A 24685-nucleotide genomic window follows, 5' to 3' on the forward strand; every position below is an offset into this window, starting at 1 on the left:
GGTAAAACCAGTTATGAAAAAGAAAGAAAAAAAAAATCCATCTTCTGAGGCTTTGTTCGATGTTAATTTTCATTACTCCTTAGGTCGTGCTTAACTAATTTGCTATTCATATAATACTACATTAATTAACTAACTCACAGACTCACAGTTTATTCAGATTATGCAGAGAAAGATTACATCAACACGAAAATCGGCCATGAAGGAAGCTATACTAGGAATCTTAAGCCAAAATATACCAGAGGCATGGACATTGCGGACTTGGGTTGCTCTTCTGAACCCAACTCCTTGATTGTGGTCTTCGAAATATGGATATCATACTTGCCAAAATCTAATTTTACGTGCGCACGGTCTCGTAAAGTATTTTACGGTGTTGTAAAATCTCTCTCTCTCTCTTTCAATATATAAGGGAAATTAAGTTGTACATATCAAAGAGCAGCCCGCAGTGCTTGTTGGATGCATAGTTACGGGCAGAAAAGAAATGGTCCCCGGAGGATGCATGGTCCTATTATTGCTGGGCAGGAGGTCCATTGATCCTACGTACCATTGAAGAACGTTGCTATCATTGGGAGCTTTTAGCAAACGCACGCATGAGCATGGTTGCAGAGGTGCGCCTACGTACTAATCAATCTCTCCATATATGCACCCAAAATTTCATTCTACACAATTTTTTCTTCAGCTACCATGCTTATTACAACGTGCAGAAGGGTATAATGGCGGCCGGCTTAATTCTAAAGGCAGAGCAGCTCAAAATTTGTAGAAATATGATCCTGCATGGGCTTGATTGAAGAGGAAAAGCTGATTCATTCAATATTCCTTGTTATGCTCCATTTCTTGAAGAACTAAAGATAGAGAAACAAATTATCTTCTAAAAAAAAAAAAAGATAGAGAAACAAATTAAAGGAAGGGTCATTCGTCATCGATCGCCTAGACACTTTTGAAATTGATTGGAATTGGAGTGCTGAAGAGGACATATTTAATATTACCGGCACTAACAAAAGGACAGCGAGTCAGCGAGTAGCTAAGAAAATTCAAGCCGTAGTGGAGCCAATGATTAAGCGTCATCTTGGAAAGAGTATAGTGGGCTATTTATTTAAAAGAGATGCTGGGATGGTTGACGATTATTACTCCTCAAACACCAGCTTCAAGTTCCTTAATTTGATCATTTCCATCATCTGAAAATTGATGTACATGGAGTGGAATTTCGATATTGGCTACATATATATGTGCAATTTGGGCAAATTTGGCTGTTTGAAGACTCAAAATCGCATTGATTTGAAACTGGGCAAGTATGATGTACCACTTGTAGTGTACAAACAGATATGTGATTGTGAGACAAAACAATGGTATACTCTTGTGTAATGAAATGAATAAATGGCCTTGTAGCGAATAGAACTGTAAATCTATGGTGAACAGTGAAGACAAAATAATAAATGGCCGATTTGAATGTTTAGCAGCATGCAGTTCCTTATTATTGACCTAAATAACAATGTGATGATACGTACAAGCTTTGATTCCTCTCTTGTCTGTTGATTCATCATTGTTCTGTACGTGAGTGTGTACATTCTTTATATTCATATTCGTTTCAATTCATTTGGAAATCATATGTGATCAATCCATGACTATTGTTTGTTGACGCGTAAACTCTCGAGCAATGCAGTTTGTTTGAGAAAGTGAATCTTTTTTGAAGAAGCTCATAATTTTTTTTTCATGAAGACTAAAATAAACATGAGATAACATGACACCCTCTTTCTTCAGGTTCTATAACGGGTGCCCTGGAAGAATTACCAACTCAAGACTCTGGAACAATACCTCCGCCCGCAGTGTGCAATCATATCCCTCATCCCCAGAGCCTTTGGTTTTGCTCTACTAATTGGTACTTAATATTAATGAACATAATTTACGAAAAAGCTTATTTATTGATCAAGTTTCTTGATTTCTCATACCTCTCCTAAATAAGAAGAAAAAAACCCGAAGAGGCGGCAGAATAAGGCTCGTTACACATTTCTACCAGTATAAAGAAACTCCGACCAAAATTTTCCTTCTGTAAAGGCTTAACTAGGGGAAACCAGAACCATATGGTCGAAAGTAGCTACGCACAGTGGATTTTGTGACCGCTCCTATTATATATATATATATATATATATTTGTAGGGTCCAAGCATAATTGATCAAAGATTAATTCTCTGAAGTTGGACCTAATAATATGGGCTATAATGACTAGTAGGTGCTTGGCTTGGCAGCTGCAATCTGAACTGAGCACCCTTAATGGCCACCGTTGCCGCCACCAGGCCTAGGCCTAGCTGCTGTTTGTGGAGTATCATTTAATTCGCGAAAAAGAAAGGAAAAAAAAAACAATTGGCTATGGCCTATAGTGTGGCACAGTCATCAAGGCGGGGATGAACTGAATCCGATACAGGGCTATACAGTAGCCCATCGAGGGCTGGCTACTTGATCCAAGCACTCTGTATTTCTTTTGACTACTTTGTGTGTGTATCAGCTTCATCTTGCTAAGCGAGTTTCTATTTTTATTTTTTTCCTCATTTAAATTTGCTGACAAGTTTCAGATTATGCAGAAACTTTAATCTAAGTGGGCAGCGTGGGCCTTTAAGTTCAATAAGCGACGAAGTTATGAGACCATAGAAAGTGACAACTGGAGGAGGCTGAAGGAACAAATATGGCAATCATTACATAAAGCATCCAAATGAATCAACCAAAAAAATTACACTCATAATCAATCTAATCAGCACGCCAGGACCAAACCATATTCTCAACAACTCACAAGACCCATTTTTAATTTTCTCATAGATTGTGAATTTTCAGTGTCCTTTCAGCATCACTGTGCCTGGCCTGATAAAAAATCCTAACAGGAAAAGTTGGATATTCCTTATGCTTAAGGATTCATAAGTAGACAATCTTAAAACTGGGAGTGTGCAAAAGATAGCCACTTTTGCTCTACCTTTTAAGAACATTTTAACAAATAAGTGCACTTGTTCAGTGGCAATAAGAGAAAGAGGGAGAGTATTACACTGTTTTGAGCTAAAAGTAATTTTTTAGTATCCCAAAGATATGTAACTGCAGGCACTAAAGCTGAAGGGCTTATGCTTTTGCTTCTTGTTTTATGCTCAGAGAATTTGGGGGACCATCTTTTACCTGGCAATTTCTGATTTCTTCTTAGCCAGTTAGCTTTACTTTGAAGAAGTAACAAGGCCTCTGTCCTTTAAAAAAAATAAAAATAAAAATAAATAAGAAAAGGGAATAAACAAGGCCTACGTCTGTAGGTGTTATAGCTTTTGGCTGCATAGATTTAGACCTGCTCAATTTTCATAAAAGAGAGAGAGGGAGACGGAGCCATTGCTTTATCTTTAAATTACTTTCAGCAAAGGTATGTTAGTACTAAAATAGACTGGTGCTTTCTTCATTTGCTTTGGCATTCAACTATTATGCTTATCAATGAGAATGAATCACATTTTATCTTTTAATGGATCTTTTCTAGTATTTTAGATCCCCAAACCTGTCAATAAGTGGTTGGTGTTGTTGAAAAATACTTCCGATTATATATTGTTTTCAGTTTATGTCACTTTTACCTCCTGTTCTTTTCTGTAGACAAGTTGAAGGTTATCACCATTACATTCATATTCTTATTAATTATGAATCTCTTTTGGTTTCAGTTTCCTTGAATGCAAGTTACTACAGGTTTTCACTTACATTAAGGTATGTCATAACTTCAAGGGGCAATCTGCTCAGTGGTCCAATAAACTAATCTTTTACTTGTCTTGTGCATTTCCATGTTTTAGCTTGACATGATGCTTGATATTGTCATTAATCCTAAATCTCCTTTTTTCTTCTTTCCTCTGGTGTAGCTTTCACTGATGTCTTGTGCATTAGATATGGGAAAAACTGAAGTATCTGTCCCTTACATCTGTTAATAAACAAACCCTTTTAGTTGTTACCTGTCTCTGTAAGTTTCTGTTTCGATTTTTCATAGCCTTTAATCTTCTAGTTCAGGAACTATGGTTTCAAAAGACTCACCTCCAAATCCAGCTTCAAATATGCTACACCAATTCATCATCTCAGACTCCATTACAGCTCAGAATCTTGCAAACCAACATTTTGATACTTATGGTTCTGCATTAAGAGGCAATAACATACTTCCTCATTCTTTTGGTGTGTTGCCAAGCATTCAGTCTCTTGGGGAAAGAATATCCAGATCAATGGACCTTGTTCATGTTCATGCTCCTGCCGTAGCAGAGGAATCATCCGAGATCAGTCACACAAGACATCTAATGGACCTTCTTGGAGCATCAAATGAGACCAATGATCAATCCCAGAGGCTTTCTCTATCTCTTGGTTCTCACATGCTAGTTCCATCCGGCCATTACAACCAGAGCCCCAATTACTTATTTTATGGGGATGAAGCTAGAGAAGTTTGTAATCCAGGAGTGGATCAGCATGTAAGTGAGGGCTATTCGTTCAACAGCAACTCAATAAATCGCGCTTGTTCCATTGATGGAACAGAATCTTTTGCTTATGCAGTAGGGAATTCAAGATTTCTAAGACCAGCTCAGTCCCTTTTAGAAGAAGTAGTTAATGTTGGCAAAAACATTGACATGAGTGATGAAAGATATATCAGCAAGTTGTATCATGGTAGCCGGAGAGGAGGGCTAAGATTATCATCTGAATTAAAAGCAGAAATGTGCAATACTGGGACGTTATCTGCTGAGAAACAAGAGCTTCGTCTCAGAATTGCAAAGCTTATTTCCTTGCTAGAGGAGGTTTTTATTTCTAATTCACATATTGAACATTAGAATTCTGTGCAAGTTATTTGAGCTAATTGTTTCCAAAATTTTAGGTGGAGAGCAAATATGAGATATACTACAACCAAATGGAAGAAGTAGTGTCATCATATGAAGTGATAGCAGGGTTAGGTGCAGCCAAATCTTACACTTCTTTAGCACTCCAAGCCATGTCTAGACATTTCTGCAGTTTAAGAGATGCCATAATATCTCAAATAAATATCGCAAGCAGAAGATTTTCTCAAGACTTGCCAAAAATCAGCTCAGGATTATCTCAACTTAGCTTGTTTGATAGAGAGGCTAGGCACCATAGAATGTCTCTTCAACAGCTTGGAATGTTCCATAGCCAACGACAAGTATGGAGGCCGATCAGGGGGCTGCCAGAGACTTCTGTGGGAATACTTCGCTCTTGGCTATTTGAACACTTTCTTCATCCGTAAGTGCTTTAAATTTTGGCTATGAATTACTTCTTTTGTTGCAAAATTATCTATTCATTTCTTTTCCTTATAATTCTCAAACAGATACCCGAATGACTCTGAAAAGCAACTGTTGGCATCCCAGACAGGCCTGACCAAGAACCAAGTAATTTTCTCTTTTAACAAATTTTAGTATATGGCAATGAATCGGAATTGTTTTGTTGTAAATTTGGGCACCGCCATGGTTGATTCAGGTGTCAAATTGGTTCATTAACGCTCGAGTTCGGCTATGGAAGCCTATGATCGAAGAAATGTACAGAGAGGAATTTGCAGACTCTTCGGAAGACTCAAATCCATCATTTGCTGGCAGTTCTGCTACAAGGGAAGGCGGAGCTGATCAAGCAGGAGATTGATTGAAGAAGATGGAGCACTTAACTAATAGGATTATGAAATAGCTTATCCTCAAAATTAACTCTTAATTAAAATCTTCCAATATGTGCAAGTTTACTGCCAGAAATATTTTCCACCCCTTGTTTTAACATTAATGCTTCAAATTTTCTATTATTTATATGCCCAATTCTGTAAGCCATTCACATTCAGCCACATACTGGCAACGAAAGCACTTCACCAGAGAATGTGTTCCAAGATTTATTGTTGTTATAATAAATGAAACGTAAGATAAAATAAAATAAACGATATGAATTGAATGTAACACAAAGCGTTTAATGGATCTCTGATGCTAACACACACCATGAAATTAATAAATTCAGTTAATTAAGGCAAGTTACATCCAACTATCCAAGTGGGCACTATAATATTATATGTTCATATTCACCGAAGATCGAACCCGCCGCGCAGCGCCCAAAAGTGTGATGAAAAAGATCTCACGAAGATCTAGCGATCTTCTATTCCACGTGGCAAAATCGCGACGCTTGAAAACCACCAATTGCGCGCGTCAACGCAAACTACACAGTCAGCGAATAGCGACAAATAAAATCACTGCCGAAAAAAATTCTAGATCGTCCGATTCATTATTTTCTTTACCAATCAGAATTTTCTCGCACGATAAATTAGATTTTGCTTCATTTCCATAAAAGTACATCACAGGAAAATCCAGACGGTGCCGTTCTCTTCTCGTGGAAGCCATGACCAGTTCATCTGCTCCTTCACGCAAGGTCTCTCTCTCACTCTCCATGAACGAACAAACAAACGCGCATAATTATTTACTTATTTTTTGAACGTTGCCTAATTTCGTTTTAATTCTTTTCTGTAATTTTTGATTTGATTGTATTTTTTGACTTTTTTATTTTGCGTAGGCTTTAAGCAAGATCGCAAGTAATAGACTGCAAAAAGAGCTTGTGGAGTGGCAAGTCAATCCTCCAGCGGGATTCAAACACAAAGTCACTGATAATCTGCAAAGGTGTTTTTCATCAGTGTTTTTTTACGTGTCGCTCCGATTTTTTAATCATTTGTTAAATTAATTTTTTTGTTCTTGTTTAAATTCGAGTAACTTTTTTTTTTCCCGTGTGAAGGTGGATAATCGAAGTCAACGGAGCGCCGGGGACGCTCTATGCGAACGAAACGTTTGAGCTTCAAGTGGATTTCCCTGAGCATTACCCTATGGAGGCACCTCAAGTAATTAATTACACGATTATTTTTTTTCTAGTTCTAAATTCTTATTCGCTTGCTGTTTGGTTGCCGAGAAATTGTAGAAACTTGTAGAAACCTTTAGTAGATTTTTGTCTTTAATGTTTCCACCGTTGCATTTGAAATTTGGCTATTAGTCTAAGGTTTTTTTTCCTTAGCGTTCGACAACCCAATTGGGCCTTGATGGTTTTATAGTGATTAGAATAGAATTTCCAATATTCTCTTGTGATGTTTTGGCAGGTGATTTTTCTCCCTCCAGCTCCTCTGCATCCCCACATTTATAGCAATGGACATATCTGTTTAGGTATTGCTTCCTTTTAGTTTTGATTTATTTTCTTTGCATTTCTTTGGGCTTTGAATTTGTGCAGTTAGTAATTGACTTATGTAAGACTATGAGTTGGTTATGGTTATTTTGTAGGAGTATGACAATGTTCTTAATCTCTTGCTTCAAGTTTGCTATCATATAGTTGTCAAAAGGTTAACCATTGTGATTATTTGGTCAAGTCTGTTGAATTTTGAGTTATTAGGTTTTGTCGTGTTGTAAATCTCAAAATATTGTTGTCCATGTCTAATCAATTTGCATGCCTGAGAGTTTGGAGAACCGGATGAAGCTTAAGACAAGCTTCGTGTCTGCATTTGTGAAGTTAGGTTCTTATGATTCATTCTTTGTCAAGCTGTTTTAGCCTGCTTCAGTGGAGCATTTGAATTCTGGTTCATATAATTAGTTCTCTATTCATCATTTCCGAATGCTGACTCGCGAGGCAAAAGCCTGTCTACTAGGAACTTGTGGTTTGCAATAATTTATATCTTAAGTTTTGCTATGTTCAGTAGTTAATGTGGTTAGGTAATATAATTTATATGTTAAGCTATAAAACCTTTTCGTCTTTCTATGACTAGTTTCTTTTTGACATTTGTTATTCTTTTCACGTAAGACAGTCTTTCTTGTAAAACATTAGACATGCTTATATAGTTTTTATTTCTTTTTGACAATTATTATTTTTTCACGTGAGACAGTCTTTCTTGTAAAACAGTAGACATGCTTATATGGTTTCAGAACGCATACTTGTGTTCGTGTTTAATTTATGGTTTTGTGTAATGGAGTACTTCTGTCATATGCATTTGGTGTTGGTGCACCAATGAGATGTTAGTTTTCTGCATCACAGCTTACCAGATTATGAAAAGGATGTTAGCTATTGTATCTTTTAGGCCGTTTGACAACTTTCTTATCTTCTAAATCTTTTGTGTTATACATCAAATATCCAGTCTAACCTATGAAAGTTATTTGGTATGACTGCTTATTACTGTTTATCTGAGATTTGATGGTGTCAATTTGGCAGTGCCAATGCACGTGCGTGGCATTTTCGAGTAGCTTTAAACCATGATATTTAGCTTCTTGGTTGCTTCTCTCCCCATCAATGCTTATCACATTACATGTTGAGTTATATGTGAATTGATGAAACTAAATATAATCCCTATCTGATTATGATATGGGTGTTCAATATACCCTTTGATTTTATTCATGGATTGTTTGCTGATAAAATGAAGTAATTTTTTTAGCTTTGGGAATTTTGTCTATTTCTTTTGATTCGCCTCTAGGGGTTGAGGTTAAGGTGAATTCTGCAAGAATGTTGGCTGGTTACAAATTTTTGACTTCTGAGGGCAGTCTAAGAATAATTATCTCACATAAACTTTGGTTGGTGACAGTTGTTTTTGAATAATATTGAGAAAAGAATGCAAAGACTACTTTTTGATCCTTAGTTGATGTGGAAACATGTGCCATTTGTCTTTGCAGATATTCTTTATGATTCCTGGTCCCCGGCAATGACTGTTAGTTCTGTATGTATCAGCATTCTCTCCATGTTGTCAAGCTCAACTGTGAAGGTTTGCTTCTAAAACTTATATTACTTTGCTGTTATTTCCCTTAACCCCCATCTGCTTCAATTTTTTCTATTCAATACACCTTATGAGCATCACTTGCATTCTGTCATCATGCAGCAACGGCCCGCCGATAACGACCGTTATGTGAAGAACTGTAGGAATGGGAGATCTCCAAAGGAGACAAGATGGTGGTTCCATGATGATAAAGTGTAATGATAGAAGAAGTATCAATTAGCTGTAACCTGTGTATAAAATGGAGGGTTTTGGGAAAGATTCGTGGAAGGCATCTGGAAAGGGGGCTGCCATTGCTATGCCTATAAAAACCTGTCCACTGTTTTTTATGTTTTCACTTGCTCTGTACTCGGGATGATTTTATATTTTGGTTGTACTGCCCTCCCGTAACAGGTTTCATAATTTCAATGATATCCTAATTATCAATAGGAACAAAGATCGTGTCTTTTGCTTGGGGCTTCTTAATAAGACTTGATCGTCGATCAACTATGCTACGGAGGATCAAAAATAGTAGGGGGAAAAAGAAAAGTTGTAACCTTCTAATCATGGTTCTTGCACAAAATTGCCCGCATCCTAAGTTATCACGAGGCTAAAATTCTTGGATTGCTGAATTTGACTTATAGACTATTTGAGAACTTCTGTAGTTTTGTTTTTATATTGTATCAATAAAAATGCTGGAGGTTGCTGGACTTTCTAAACATTTTATCGGTCTTTTCTTATTTGATATAAAGTTTGGCCGAGTTTATGCGTTCGGTAAAAAGTGTACTTGGTTTTTGCACGGTGTACATCAAACAAAATTAAACGGTCGTTGTTCAACTCGCTGTTATATAAGAGGGCCGCCGGCGCAGGCACAATATATAAGCGTACACAGCCGTTTCAACTGTTTCAAGATCAAAAGATTTTTTCATTTAAAATTTTTTTAAAACGAAATAAAAAGTTAAAAACTACTCTTTTAACAGTTTTGTCATGTAACCGGACGACGTTGCTTTCCCTTCAATGAAGATGACGGAACTGGTAACGAGCAAATAAGAGGTATTATACGTATGATACGTGTGCACTCATTTTGCTCTAGAATTTATCCGAGCGAACGACGTCGTATTGTCAAGTCGAGTGAGTGAAACGCGAGGATAATTTTGTACTCGATCGTTTGTTAGCTGCCGCACAGACTGGAGTGCGAATGAGGCTGGTACAAAGACTTCCTTTAATGGCAAATTCACTCGCAACGACAGGTCTTTCAAAGACTTCATGGCAGAGCAGGCCTCTTCTTAGCTTTCTTCGTACACAAACACTCTTAAACTCACTATCACTTTACCCTAAAATTAATTACCTCCTCTTATGCTCCTGTTCACAATCGCAAACCTCCCCCGATTTCTCCAACTTAATCCTCGAACAATCTTCAAAACGTGTAAGGCTTCTCTTCTTTCAACTTCGTTCATTTCATTCATCATCTATTTAGTTCGTTAAATCAATCCTGTTTTTAAGCATTGGTTAAAAGACGCTTTATAATTGTTGAATATTGGGAGAAACTTATTATTAATCTTATAGGGCCCTCTGGAACCTGGATTGTATCTAGTCGCAACACCCATCGGAAATCTTGAAGATATCACCTTACGGTACTACTATCCAACCCCCACCCCCCCAAACAAAATCTCCTAATTGAACATTAGCCTCTAATTATCTTAGCTATTATGCAGAGCTCTTCGTGTCTTGAAATCAGCTAACGTAATACTTTCAGAAGACACAAGGCATTCAGGGAAGTTACTTCAGTATTACAATATTAAAACTCCTCTTGTAAGTTTCTTTACTTGAATCAAATTCCTATCGGTTGTGTCTTGATTAATTTTCATCAATTCTAATTGTATGCTTTAGATTTCAGCTGAGTTATCACAAGTTCAATGAGTCGCAAAGAGAGCAAACAGTGTTAAATAGGTTGAAACAGGGTGAGATCGTGGCACTGATCAGTGATGCCGGAACACCTGGCATTAGTGATCCTGGTACTGAATTGGTGAGTATGTTGTGCATTCTGCATTTGTATTTTGGTTTCTTTGCAAAAGATTATGACATTTGTAGTGAAAGAGTAAAAATCTTATGGAATTACATTGTTGTTGTGTATAATAAATGATATCCTCTATTTCCTTATTGTATCATTTAAATATTCTCTTGATATAAATATCAGAACGTCAATTTACCTGCATTTCATTAGGAAACTAAGCCAAAACAACCAGGCAAGTCTGGAACTGTATGCTAAGATTCTGTATTGAGTGTTGTATTGGTTCTGGGAACAATGTTTTTTTCATCTCCCACCAAGTTGAACAGCTCGGGAAGGATTTGTCTTAGTTTGACTAGGATGAATCAGATTTTATTTCATACTTCCATTCACTCTCTGCAGGGAACCTAATGTACTTTCTCAGTGCCAAATAAGGTTGAACTTCCAGATCGTAATCAGATAAAAGCTGAGCCAAAATTGTTTTACTTTCAACATTTTGATTTCTGAATAGAACAAGTTTCCTCCTGAAGAAGTGCACTGCTTTATTACCTGTGTTGTTCTGTAACAATTCCTTAGTCCTTTAAGGATCATAAACCACACTTCAAATTGCTAAAATTATTTGTGAAAATTCCCTGGAAATTTCTACTTCTAATTCATCACAAAGAATGCAATCATTATGTATTCAAAATCTTTATACAGGCAAAATTATGTGTGGATGAGAAAATTCCTGTTGTCCCGATTCCTGGAGCTTCTGCTTTTGTAGCTGCTCTTTCTGCCTCGGGTTTGGCCACCGATGAGTTTACATTTGGTAATTTTTAGAATTACTTATTTTGGTCTGATGTGATCCAGTTAGTGCAGTATCAACAACATTCAGCCTAATATCAATTGTACTGATGCAGTTGGATTTCTCCCTAAACATGCTAGATCAAGGACAGAGAGACTAATGCTTTCTGCAAATGAAGTGAAAACACAAATATTTTATGTTCCTCCTCACAAGCTTTTGCAATTTCTTGAAGAAACTTCCTTACTTTTTGGTTACTCAAGGTATATACGTTATCTAAAAATTCTATTTCTTTTTTGCCAACTATAGCTTTATGAAGTTTAGTAAAGTGGAGGTGCTATGTGTGTTTTTGGAGTCATCCTCTTTTATTTGATTTTTTGGGAATAAAGGAATATATCATAATAGTGTCAAGTTATGGAGATAGACTTTACACTTCTTAATTAATTGATAATGATGACAGTTAATGTAATTGCATTGCAGAAGGTGTGTAATAGCTCGGGAAATAACGAAAATGCATGAAGAGGTAGAGTTTTATATTCTGTTATGCGTTGCTTCCTGTTTATGTTGCTTCATTGGGTTTTTGGGCAATCAGATTGAGATGCTGATTGAGGATTCCTTTCTAAATTTGAGATGCATAATTTCCTTTAAGTTTTTATATGCTAATTCTTGTAAATTTAATCTGTGATTTGTGCTTTATTGATCTTATCTATTGATAGCACGGCTAGATGTAGAGCAATCATCATTCCTTAAGAGAGAACACATAAAACCGCAAGTGTTGAGGGACTTGTCTCTTGTTAGAAAAAAGATAGAAGTGTCATTCAGTAAGCTCTCTTTGGCACTGATGGGAGCATGATTTTACACCAAGTTATTACTCAAGCTTCTGCATGGATTATTTTTTTCTCCTTTGTTTTGGTGTGTGTGTGGTTATTGGTGGGAGGGGGGATACCAAAGAACTTTGATCCATGATTGGGTCTGTAAATGGCCATTTGTTCCTGGCTTGCATATCAATGGCTTAAAAGGAGGAGTAGAAAGAAAATGGTATATTATCATGACATGTGCAAATTAAGTATGGTCAATGGTGGGTTTTGATAGATATCCTTCACATAATGAAATATTATTTAAATAACGTGCTTATACTGTATGGCATGTTCTAGTTTATGTTCATCCAGCAAAGTAGATCTTAACCTTACCCAATGATATATATGGTGCAAGTACATGTGATATCGTTGTCGGACAATAGAACTTCTGCCATTAAATTTGTTAGAAATCATTATGTCATTATTTCACGTTATGGATTTGCTTTTAGGATCTCTTACTAACTAAGGAAGATGATTTTCCCTGGTCAGTTTTGGAGGGGTACTTTGGGGGAAGCCAAAGAAGCATTTTCAAGTCACCAACCAAAAGGAGAAATTACAGTGTTAGTTGAAGGCAAGGCAATATGTGTCGTTGAAACTCCATCAGAGGATCAGCTTGAAAAGGAATTAAGAGGATTAATCTCCGCTGGGCACAATCTTTCAATGGTAACTACTACTTTAGTAGTGTTTACTTTTCAAATTGCGGTTTGTCCAAACAAATTTCTGTTTTGCAGAATTTCATACAGAACTTTTTTTTTTCTTTTTTTTTCTTATTTTTACAGAAATTTTTAGTTTTTTTAGTCTTTAATTTCTTCAAACCTCTTGAGGAGATAATATAGGAAATATGGGTTAGGTTATACCGTTTCACTATGATACTCTTTTTATGTAATCTTACAAGTACTTGGAAGTACAATCAGTATGGTTCTTCTGGTTAGGTACTATCAATTAGGGTGTTCACTGTGAAACATTCACTTTCCGTATCATAAAAAGCATGGAAAACCACTTCAGTTTTAACTGCAATATCAGTCAAACCAATGCAAATAGCACCTAGATTTCTGTTTAAAATTTTTCTTCTTCTTTTATTGTGTTTTCTCTCTGCATTGCCTTTATAAATTATATCTTTAATCTCCTAGGAGATACAAGTCAATATTTATAACAGGTTTTAATGTGCCTCTAGGCTGTCAAATTGGTGGCTCAAGGAACATCAGTGAGGAGGAAAACCATCTATTCTCTTGCATTGAGGAAATTTGGAAAGCAAATTGAGGCAGCGGATGATTCAAATAGCTGCTAACCGTAGTGTGTGTGATGTTCATTTCTTGTTACTCAAGTCTTATGTGCTGATAAGTTAGTCAAAAGTGGTAAGTTTTTCTAGCTCATCCCTTCACTTGCTTGCCTGTACGGATGCTTGAACAGTGAAACCAGTGCGAAACAATGTTATCCTTATTTATCAGATGAGATTTCAAGGGTTATTGTTTCATGATACTGAACTTATGGAGCAAAAGGATTTGAACAAGGATGTTCCAAAAAGGTCAGTTTATTGATAGACATTCATCTCAAATGCGGCTTATTTTAGCAAATAACCTTGTGCATTTTGCATACGGGTAATAAAGTCATGTTTTTAGGCTGACAAGTTCTGGATTCTAATGTAGTTGTATGGATAGAAATGGACCAATTCGTTTACCAATGATGTATGCAAGAGATTCCTATGGAATATTCTTTAACCTTCTCTTCTCTTTCTGTGGATTTTCTCTACCCCCACTACTGCTTGTTAAAAGTTAAGTTCTCTGAAGTAATGCGTGAGGGAGGGGGGGGGGGGGGGGGGGGGGGGGGGGGGGGTGGCGGAGGACATAAATCTTGTGATCTATGTTATAAGTTAACTACCTTGATTACATTTACAAAGTTGTTCTCGTTCAGATGCAACTGCAAGGAACAAGGAGCTACTGATAATGATAGGGTGGGGTAATAATACTAACACAGTAAATCGCCAGACCAAACAGGATGGAACTGGAACTGGAACCGGCTGTGTGATGAAGCCTACAGACAAAATCCGGAGACAACAGTGGGCGGTCGGGATCACGGGCACTGCAATCAGCAACATGACATGTGCTGTCATTGATCATGGACCCCTGCAATCAAACACTAGTGCCTATCTACCATCATATGATGACAATCCCTCTGAGGCATGCGTCCATCCACTGTAATAAGGGGGAGAAAAAAACAAAAAGAACCCACCTCTTGTTTCCCAGTAACATCAATTCAACATTTTATATTTGCAACAATAAGAATATTTATATTCCTAAGACGGTGCGGTTTCAGTATCGTGGTTTCTATTTTCTCATAGTGCTGCTATAAGGCCATATTAGAAGAAGATTGGAAGGAGGGTTTAAAAATACGTTGGCCTGTGGCTAAAATGTGTCTCGGATCAAATTCCATTTTTCTTTGATAAAACTGACCCCACTTATCTCCAAAGTGGTCCACCCACTCCTCTTGTGTAGTGTAGTGAGGCAAGTATTGTTTAGCTTTGATTCCCGCTTCATCACAGAACTTGAGGATCTGACGATTCTGATGGTTCAAGTACTCCAAAGACTGCATCTCCTCACCATTGTCCAAAGCTGATCTTAAAAATGCAACGAGATAAAACACGTCCTCATCTGGAGTCACCACCGAGCTCCTATTGTCCCACCTACAGAGCATATCAACTAGCAATTAGCAACAATGTATTTGACTGTGTAAGTATGTAATGGAGTTCTGTTGGGCGTACAGTACAAATTAACAAAAAATGGAAGTTGTTTGGGATTTGATGGTTTAGAACAAATCAAAAGGAGTGACGGGTCGTTAAGCGGTCCTAACGGCAAGGTCAATGTTCCTGGAAGCTGAAAGAACGACATGACATTGTAAGTGGAAGAGGCCCGTCAGTGGACAGTGGGTCCCTTATGGACGATCTCCCTGACACAAGAATCTTCCCACTTGGATGATCATTACCATCGATATGTTTGGTTTCCCAGTCAACGAAAGAGAAGAGGGATGTTTCTTTCATCCTGGCTGGCTTTGGCAATTAGGACACAAACACAAGCACCCATCAGCTCAGGCTGATCAGTCTTAGTGGGAGGGGCCGGTTTTTTTTTTTATTCTTAAGACACGCCACGTGTCTTATTCTCCTCTTTAGGACCAACATTGTGAATATGTATGAAATTAGTTTGAAAAGCATATCTGGCTCCGCATGGCATGGGTAAACTGATGATCGTGTTGAGAAGTAGTTAACCTAAATAACAAAGAAAGGAAAATGGAGAAAGGCAAGAGGCTAGCGACGCGGCTGAGGTCTTACTGGCGACAATTTGTTTCAGTAATTAATTAATGTGAAGAACTAGGGTTATGGTTTTGGCGACACTCCGCACTCAACTCAGGGCCTTAGCTCATTTGATTTGATTCCTCGAAGTACGGTTCCATTTTTGCCGCTGCAAATATTTGTTTCTTACTTTCTTTCATTCCTTTTTCCCCACAGAAGCTGAGACGAAACTACCTTTAATTTCTTCGTCAATTGGCTAGCTAATAGACGATAATGTGTGTTACATGTACATACTCAAAAATGCATGCATTTGTATTGACAAATTACTCTAAGCGAGGCGGATTTCAACATCCTAAGCCATGCATGTAATGTAATAATATAGTACGTTTAATTAGCATGTTGCGTGCATGTAGTGATGATGATGATGATGATCATCATCATATATGGAAAGGATAAGAATATAAACGCAGCGAGTGACATTATTATATGCATTGATCAAAATACTTACTTGTGTTTGTTCATTGGGTAGATGAGAATAGGGCCACCTGTTTTATTGCCCAAAATGCCCTTGAAAACACCCTTATCGAAGTCGGCAATCCTGGACTTGGGTATAAAAAGGTTAAGCCATGGGTGTGGCACCTCCCACAAACCCTTGGACCGGAGCTTCAACTCGGCCTTGTGAACCCGGTCCAAGAAATCCACATAAAGCAGGTCTGTTGTGAACACTGATGATGGTATAAAGTTCAATTTCTTCAACAGAGACTCTACTTCCTGTTTTTTTTTTTTTTTTTCAATTTTTTTTTTAAAAAAAAAAAAAAAAAGCACACGCACACACACAACAGAAAATTAATTAATTATACGCACAATAGAAAAATAGCAATGAAAGTACACCCAAAAAGCTGCTATATACAAACACAGTTGCTTTTGTCAGGATAAGTTCGATGCCAATCCTAATTTAAAGATAATTAATTAATTATAAAGAATAATTAGGTGGGCGGACCATGGACGGCTTAGATTTAGCAATAATTAATTTAATATTAGTGATATAAACTATTAAAAAACTGCATTCTTTCTTAGTATCAAATGGGACGATAGATCACAGAAGATCTTCCATGTTTTATTGTGTGTATTTTATTACATATAGTAGTTATTTACAGTAATACGTATTATTCCTTCGAGACGGCTAAAAAGTGGGGTGAAAAATAATCATATAAGGCAATAAAAAACAAACCGAATGTGTTTGAAAAATTAAAATAATATAAGATCGACATCGATGCTTGTAGAATGTTCTAACTTGTAAGAAGAAAAACCTAACAAATATGGTGACTTAAAGTGACAACAATTATGGCATGCTTTTGTAAACTACTTCCAACGAAAATGACTTTTAACAGCCATTATGACAACTCTTAGCCTCGCGCAAGATTGAAAATAAAAAATTAAAAATTAAAAATTAAAAAAAAAATAACCTTCAGGCTTCTAATGAGACTACAGTCTCTGAGTCATTAAATTAATTAGAATAAAAATCGATACACGCAAAATTAAAAAATAAAAATAAATAAACTGTTATATTTTATCAAATACCTGATCAGTGGTTTCAGCAGTGGATTCATCATAATTTTTGGTGATCTCTAAGCAATATAAAACTCCACCGTCGGCACCAAGAGAGGTTATTTTAACAGGATTACGAGGGGAAAAGAAAGATGATCTCCAATTATTGATGAGGCCTTCATCAACGATCACAAAACCCTCAACATAATCAAACTTTTGGCTAGCTGGGAGTTCATGCAAAGAGATCAGATATTCTTGGTCTCTGGTAAAAGTTGAAAAATCTGAATACAATACTCGGATCCACCTCACCTACAGCGCGATAGATAAAAACAAAGAGACCCCAAAAAGACCACGTTAGAGAGCAAATAAAAGGACTTGCCAGCTTTATAACAGCCGTTTCGATTGTTTCTTTGAATTGAAAGGGGTTTAAAAGCTCAAATGGACCCAACCGATCATTAACCTTTTTATGTGTGTCATTATTTCTTTTGCTTTTTAGGTTTCTTCCTTAATTAATACATGGAATTTTTGCGTTGTTATGTGTACATCTCAAAACATGAAACCAACCAAAAGGCATTTCAAAAGAAGCGAAAATTTTCCAAGAGCAAAGGAAAGATACCCTTTTTGGTGCTGGTTCAAGACTGATTCTCGCCCTTGTGATTATCCCAAATTGCCCTAAACCACCAAGAACAGCATGGAATAACCCCGAGTTTTGTTCTTCTGAACATGTTAAAAGCTCTCCCTTACCTGTGTGGCGACCAGAAATTGAAACTCTGAGAAACTTTTGTACATCATATCAGAAGTATGTACAAGTACAGTCAACAAACCAATAAAATTAAATCATGACATATCAATAACCACCCAAAACGCCAAAACCACATGTGAAATTATATATTTGCTGCAGAATAATGAATGTTGTACATGATCCGGAAGATAAAAACCATCTCTTCACACTCATGATTAAAAAAAAAAATACTTAAAGAGTTGAAAGTTCGGCAAATCAAAACAAAAGAAGAAACAACGCAGGGAAAATATATAAAATACATTAAAAAAATTGATAAACTAGAAAAAGTTTGAAAAAAAAAAAAAGGCAATCAATATTGAGACAGACCGACGCATGCAAGGGAATAAATTAAAGAGAAAAGAACCTGTAACGACGTCAAGCTCGTGGACATTAGTAATTTGAGGACCTTGATGAAAAGCTTGGCCACTAATCCCAGCATTCGATAAGGTACCACCAACAGAGAGGTACAAGTAATCAGTCCATGATTTTGGTGCAAGCCCATGTTCAAGTGTACTCCTTAACACATCTATCCAAAGCTCTCCTCCCCAAACGTCGACGTATCTCTCCTTTTCATAAACATGAGGCCGCAAAGCCGCCGGGGTCGAGGAGCCAAGCCGCCTTCCTCTTGAGCCGCTCATCTGAATCACAACCCCATTACTTGTTTGTGCCTGTCCGTTAATAGAATGGCCATGACCCCTGGCCGAGATTGTAAAACCATGAGCCTCCGACTCATAGGCCGCTTTGACCACCCGAGTAATATCATCCGCTGAAGCTGGGTGCAAAACTGCCCAAGGCTCTGCCCGGCTTAACATACCAAAGTCAAGGGAAGCTGTTTGCACGTCGAATGGGTCGACGCTTAGTTGACCGTAGACTCCGAGGCGGAGGAGCTCCGTGGGGTCCATTGTCAATCCTACGGTAACGATTAATCTACAAATAGCAAAAGTTAGAAGAAGCTTACTCGCCATACTGAGTAATTCCTTCTCGGCCAGCTTAATAGCTAGGTAGTTCAAACAGCACCAACACAGAACACAAAAAATTGTTTTTGTTTTTACTTTTGTTTTTGTTTTTGTTTGGTACATATAAAGAAAGAAATGAAGAAGCAAAAGGGTGGCGTTGGTGTTAGAAATAAAAAGCTAACAACAAAATCCTGTGGCAGCGTTGTGGGGGAGTCGTGGGGCTAACGTAAGCCTGGATTACGCTTTAAAGATTTTCTACGTAACATGCACAGATTCCATGTTCTTTCGCTGCTAGCCCTTTTCTTTCTTTTTCATTTTTTTATATTTTTTTCTCTTTTTTATAATAATAACTAAATAATAAAATAGAGTTTGTAATCTCCCAAGAAAAACAACTTGAAACGAAAAATTAGTTAATAATAATAATGATAATGTTATTATTTTTAACTTTAATTTATTGATATTGTGTGTCCAAGATATAACATACAGGTTTGAATTTAAAGGACAAAAGGGGGTGAGGGGGCTGTGGCGGGACGCGTGGTCATTCACGTGCGAAGAGTGAGGAAACACGTGTGGGAGAGCAGAACAGGGGTTATAATCAGGGCCCACTTTCGGATACGGAGGATCGTTGTGGGGACGTGAGCAAGAGAAGGTTCACGTGGTTGCAGAGACTGGCCAGGGACGACGACGACGACGACGACGACGATGTTATTGTTAGGTGATAACATATATGCATGCTAGCTGCCGAGCGCTGCTGATTGCTGTGCTGAATGATGCCGTCCCATCTCATGCTTCGCAACGATTCAAGATTCTCTCTCGTCTCTCTCGTAGCTAGAGTTTAATTAAATGAGTTAAAAGAGTCAAGGGGGGCTTACTCTCTCTTCTTAACATTTTCTATTCACCATTATTGTATGTCATTAATTCGTGAAAAGTGACTGCAGATGATGATTAATCCTGGCTGTAAGTACCATATGTTTGTTTGTTTGATTTGATTTTGACCATCATCGGTTAGCTGTGACAGCCCATCATCAACTTTGTATTCCAAGAAAATCAGAGAGAGGATCTAAGCTTTAGATTGCATTTTGGTTTCTTGTATACATACTTCCTAATTAAGTTTACCATCACAAGGATAACGGACAAATGGGATTTTGTTGTTTGCTCATATTTTTTTTTTTTTATTATTCACTTTAGTACGTTTGAAGTTTTTATTAAATTATAAGTTCGTTACATTACATGCATGCATGGTTCCAGTCAAATATTTTAAATTAATGGTACTTAATAGATTTCATATTTAATTGATGTTCTCTCTTAATTAAGAACTTGGTTGATAGTTTTCAAACAACTTTATATTAACTAGTCAGTTGATTTCTAGTTCTAAAGAATTGAGGGACTAAAAATATATTTAAGTTGCTTATTAATTAGTTGCGGATCCAATGTGGGTTATATGTTAAATTGACCGTCGGTTTTGAGTATTATACGATCCAACCTTACAATTAATTAAAATAAGTAATGACGGGTTGAAGGGGAATTAATTGTTGCATGAATGAGATATCTCATAATATATAGCTCATTAATTCTTGCACGATATACATAATGCTTTACCCACTTACAGTTTCTTCACTTTCAAAATGAGTAGATTGTGACTACTCATGGGGTGTTTGTGTTTCTTTCGAAGATTCAATGAATTTTGAAAGAGGCAATTGTATATGCAACTGAATTGATATTAATTAGATTGAAGGAATTGTCAATAAAGCATTCTATGTGGTCGCGAAAATGCCATGCACTATTATTACCATGGTGATTATTATTGTCTATTTTTTAATTTTCATTGGGTATAATCGAATTTGGAAAATGGATTTTAAATTAGACGGTTGTCGCATGTGCGAACTCATTATATAATAACTCACATGAAAAAAGTCTTCATGTTGTGTCAATCCTTTTTGTGTGCTATTAGTAGTCAAAATTTGGTCCAATGCGTTAGTCAATCAATGTTTTAAGCGAACAAAAAAAATAATTTCAAAATTCCATCCACCATTTACTTGTAATTATGGTTCATTTACTATTTGGTAATCGGAATGGATTGTTATAAATTAATAAGAATAATAAAAATAATATAATAATATAATAATATTATTTTTTAATTAAAAACAAAAGTCAAATTAATTATGAAATTTGAACGAAAGTAAAATGGGAAGTTCAATTAATGATAACTTCATTAATAACCCCCCTCGTGAGAATTAAGTTTCGGTTCATTAATCTAAAAAATATGTGCATCCCACATATTTCATTTTCATTATCATTTTACTTTAACAAATAATCATTATTAATCACTCTCTTTTTTAATTCTCAATCTAAAAAGTAAATACAGTGTTAATGTAGCTAAGAAAACAAACCCACTTGAATTTACCGAGTAAAAAAAAAAAAATGTAATTTGGGTCGAGGAAGCAGTAACTGTCACCGCTGCCAATCACGAACAAGCAAGCCTAGATCTTGATACACCTCGTTATTTGGAAAGATCTTTCTGCTCGGATCGAATTACGTACCTTATAAATTCGTGTGCATGCGACATACATAAAGTTAAGTTTTTTTTTTTTTTTTGACCTTTTCTTTTTTCGTTTGTTAAGACAAGAAATTCGGATTAAAGCAAAACTAAAGGTGTGAAAAATCTTTACGAAGATTTTCTTTTTGTTTCCCCTGAAATAAGAACCAAAAAAAAAAAAAAAGAGTTTCGTCAAGTCCTTTTTATCAAGTGGGCTGCCTGCAGTCTCAATTTCACCTTTGGTTTTGTTTCTTTTTCCTTTTTTCCTTAAAAGAGGGGAATTGTTGGCATTATACCCATTTCTATGTTGGTTCCCCTCGATCGATGACTCAAAGGTACCATTTGTTAAATAATAAAAATTAAGCAGTGCTAATTAATACATTTAATTTCTTCTAGATAATGCAACATTCAATATCTGAAATAATTCTAGCAAAGATATGCGGCATGACACGTGTTATATTTTATCATATTAATTATTACATAATTTAGGATGAAATTTGGAGTTCAAACGATCATGTTCACAAAAGTGGCTATGTGGTTTGGTTTTCATTCAATAATATACTAAAAAAAAAAAAGTGTGAATAATTGGGTGCACGAGGCGTAATCGTGAAGCACGTAATGTCTAAGGACTGAAAATTTATTAGTCTAGAAAGAAATTAAAAGAAATTGTAAAATCTACAAAAAGTCATTACAATTGTGGAAATAGACCAAATTACGAACGTCATGCATGACACTTATCGATATTTGATATAATATTTTCGTAAAAAATTTTTGTCACTAAGATTGCTTGCGGTATTATATATTATGTTGATGAGTTTTTCACAATACTACGACCTAAAATTAATACTTTAGCATTAGATTAATGCATGTTTGAAACACAAATATTAAATAAATAAAAAATGTTTCGGTCTCTAATCTATTGGTTACTGACTTGGACACTTCTCATAATTTGAGTACCACAACATCTTTTCTATCCTTTAGTATGCAATTTAATATTTTAATATAAAAACAGATCGTTAAAGCAGTTCTGGGGAAGATTAGCTTTTTATGATGACGAATATTATTGATGCAAACAAGTCATATATTATTGTTTTATGAATATGGAACAATAATCATTACTTAATTAACCTCTCCAATCGACATACACTAATAATAATCAAGTGCTGTGCTATATATCCTTCAAGATCATTTGTATGCTTAGTTTTTATTGGGTATAAATATATACACCTAAATGAATAAAAAAAACAACGCTTCAAGGGAATATATTAATTAAGCGTTGTATCTTTTAATAGCATCATAAATCATTTTTCACAAAGAATCCAAAACCCCACATCTCTTACTTGTCCCTGACCGATTCAGTAAGAACAAAGTTGACAATATTACGCAAAGTAATATATAAAGGATTGATGGTTGTCAAAGCCAGCAAAAATAAATACATACTCTAAATAAATTGTGTATAGTGATTGAGTAGGGTCGTGTCCACAGAGATCGATAATTATTTAAATCATTTTAAAATATAAAATGCAAAATGAGAGAATTGTTGACAATAATAAAAATCAAATTAAAATAACAAGAACGCAAATTAATATTGTAATTCAAATTGGAGAAAGCTCTGGTTGAAGGAATTAACTCAGCTTGATTTGACTACTGATAATTAATTGATTCAAATATAAATTATTACTACTTATGAATAGACCGGTTATAGCTACTGAGACCCTCTAATAGCCAATCTCTCCTTAACTAGTCGATAACCAAGGTACGATCGTTGGTTATTTCTCTAATCAATAGACAACCCTAGATACGATCATAGGATTTAATCAATTGACAACTTGAAAAATCAGAGAGACTCAAATCCTAATCAACAAACGCATACGATGGTTCATTTAAATTAGATTGTTTATTCTCATAACACAACTCACTGCTATGTTCGTTATCACAAACATTAAAATCTTCATACGATGAATCCTTTAATTGACAAGAGATTAAGTTGATAATTAAATAGTGGTCAGTTATCTAATTAACAAACATAATTATGAAAATAATTCAAAGAATAAATAAATACCCAAAAAGCAACAAAACAATTAAAGCATAAGAAAGATCTCACAGTAGTGATGAATAAAAGCTTCATTAACCTTCAATCAGAATAATAGGTTTAGTTCTTCATAGATAGAAGAGAAAGGTTTAGATCTAGGGTTTCTTTCTTTTCTCTCTAAAAAATCCCATTTTTCACAATAGATTTCTCCCTTCAATACTCTCTCTCTCTTCTCCTCTAGAGTTCTATTTAAAATAAAATATTAATATATGAAATATTAAATTCGTAATTACAAAAATAACCAAAAATACAAAACACGTTAAACTAAAAACTGCAGGTCTGTAGTTGACAGCACGCACCCACACCTTATCAACAAAGTTATTCTAACGCTCATAATTTTTTCAAGAGAACAATCACCCTTAAACATCATCTTATAGTTCAATTTTATCACCAATCAATAGAATTGCACCTACAAAAGTAAAACACAAGTAAATCACTATTATTAAGTGCAAAACATCGATATTAAGGGAAGTAAACAATGCAAAACTAGTGCATAAATTGCACTCTAACAAGGATGTACTGATGAAACCAAGGCAACTTGTAGTTTTTTTTTCATCTGGTATATATATATATGACAGAAATTTATTTATATATAACGAGCATTTTGCGTTATATTTCACAAATCAAATTAACTTCAACTTCCATCAGCTATGGGGATGGTCCACCACTAAGTAGGATGAAAGAATAATTGTACCACCCAATCAATGTATGTGCATTGTCATTTCCTTCGCAAACACGCTGATAAGAATTAACCGTGCATGTGGCTCCTTGTACACTCTTGTTTGTATGTGGTTGATATGATAGTTCATATAAAATATCTTTTAATTAAAAAAAATAAGGTTTTATAAAGATATAATAATAAAACATTAAACATTCATATTTCTTATAGTCAGACTTTCTTTTTTCTTTTTCAAAGTTCTTCAGACTCCCAATGAAACTGAAAAAAAGAAAGATGAATTTAAATAAGGAAAGAACTAGCTAGCTAGCTAGTGTATTATTTGATTTGGCTCTCTGCTTCAATTATTTTATTTCCTCACTGGACTAAACGCCGGGAATATTGCTTCTGGTCGGTCATTTTTTTCTCTTTAGAAACAAGTTGATTACGTGGGGGTTTCACTC

General features: G+C 35.8%; 4 protein-coding genes across 11 annotated transcripts; 3 read left to right on the plus strand and 1 right to left on the minus strand.

The window, feature by feature from the left end:
• Window positions 1-3342: 3342 nt before the first annotated feature.
• LOC18041719 (BEL1-like homeodomain protein 11) lies at window positions 3343-5798 on the plus strand. Of its 4 annotated transcripts, none has more exons than XM_024184500.1 (6): window positions 3343-3381; window positions 3668-3710; window positions 4000-4771; window positions 4849-5228; window positions 5314-5374; window positions 5463-5798. In XM_024184500.1, the coding sequence occupies exons 3-6, from the start codon at window positions 4010-4012 to the stop codon at window positions 5619-5621; spliced, it is 1362 nt and encodes a 453-aa protein (XP_024040268.1). In that variant the 5' UTR covers window positions 3343-3381; window positions 3668-3710; window positions 4000-4009; the 3' UTR covers window positions 5622-5798. The 4 variants fall into 4 exon arrangements, with proteins under 4 accessions (XP_024040268.1, XP_006435067.1, XP_024040269.1 ...); XM_006435004.2 differs by having other exon boundaries at window positions 3360-3381; window positions 4005-4771; XM_024184501.1 differs by lacking the exon at window positions 3343-3381 and adding an exon at window positions 3460-3523.
• A 415-nt stretch (window positions 5799-6213) lies between these two features.
• LOC18041720 (probable ubiquitin-conjugating enzyme E2 16) lies at window positions 6214-9445 on the plus strand. The gene is made up of 6 exons (XM_006435005.2): window positions 6214-6383; window positions 6525-6628; window positions 6741-6843; window positions 7096-7159; window positions 8648-8736; window positions 8851-9445. The coding sequence occupies exons 1-6, from the start codon at window positions 6354-6356 to the stop codon at window positions 8944-8946; spliced, it is 486 nt and encodes a 161-aa protein (XP_006435068.1). The 5' UTR covers window positions 6214-6353; the 3' UTR covers window positions 8947-9445.
• Window positions 9446-9782: 337 nt separating this feature from the next.
• LOC18042745 (ribosomal RNA small subunit methyltransferase I) lies at window positions 9783-14365 on the plus strand. Of its 5 annotated transcripts, none has more exons than XR_002905264.1 (10): window positions 9783-10150; window positions 10291-10358; window positions 10440-10536; window positions 10622-10750; window positions 11432-11540; window positions 11632-11776; window positions 11994-12036; window positions 12860-13033; window positions 13545-13895; window positions 14282-14365. XR_002905264.1 is itself a non-coding variant. In XM_006435007.2 (9 exons), exons 1-9 carry the CDS (start codon window positions 9923-9925, stop codon window positions 13656-13658), a joined length of 1107 nt encoding a protein of 368 aa, XP_006435070.1. In that variant the 5' UTR covers window positions 9783-9922; the 3' UTR covers window positions 13659-14156. The 5 variants fall into 5 exon arrangements, 2 of the variants coding, with proteins under 2 accessions (XP_006435070.1, XP_024039096.1); XR_002905266.1 differs by having other exon boundaries at window positions 13545-13725; window positions 14282-14362; XR_002905265.1 differs by lacking the exon at window positions 14282-14365 and adding an exon at window positions 14017-14156.
• On the minus strand, window positions 14216-19398 carry LOC18042746 (cytokinin dehydrogenase 5). The gene is made up of 5 exons (XM_006435008.2): window positions 18347-19398; window positions 17818-17945; window positions 17235-17510; window positions 16162-16424; window positions 14216-15050 (listed from the first exon to the last, which is right to left on the minus strand). The coding sequence occupies exons 1-5, from the start codon at window positions 19059-19061 to the stop codon at window positions 14714-14716; spliced, it is 1719 nt and encodes a 572-aa protein (XP_006435071.1). The 5' UTR covers window positions 19062-19398; the 3' UTR covers window positions 14216-14713.
• Window positions 19399-24685: the final 5287 nt, after the last annotated feature.

Source organism: Citrus clementina, unplaced genomic scaffold (genome assembly GCF_000493195.1).
Source record: "Citrus clementina cultivar Clemenules unplaced genomic scaffold, Citrus_clementina_v1.0 scaffold_5, whole genome shotgun sequence".
In the NCBI taxonomy this organism is placed as follows: Eukaryota; Viridiplantae; Streptophyta; class Magnoliopsida; order Sapindales; family Rutaceae; genus Citrus; species Citrus x clementina.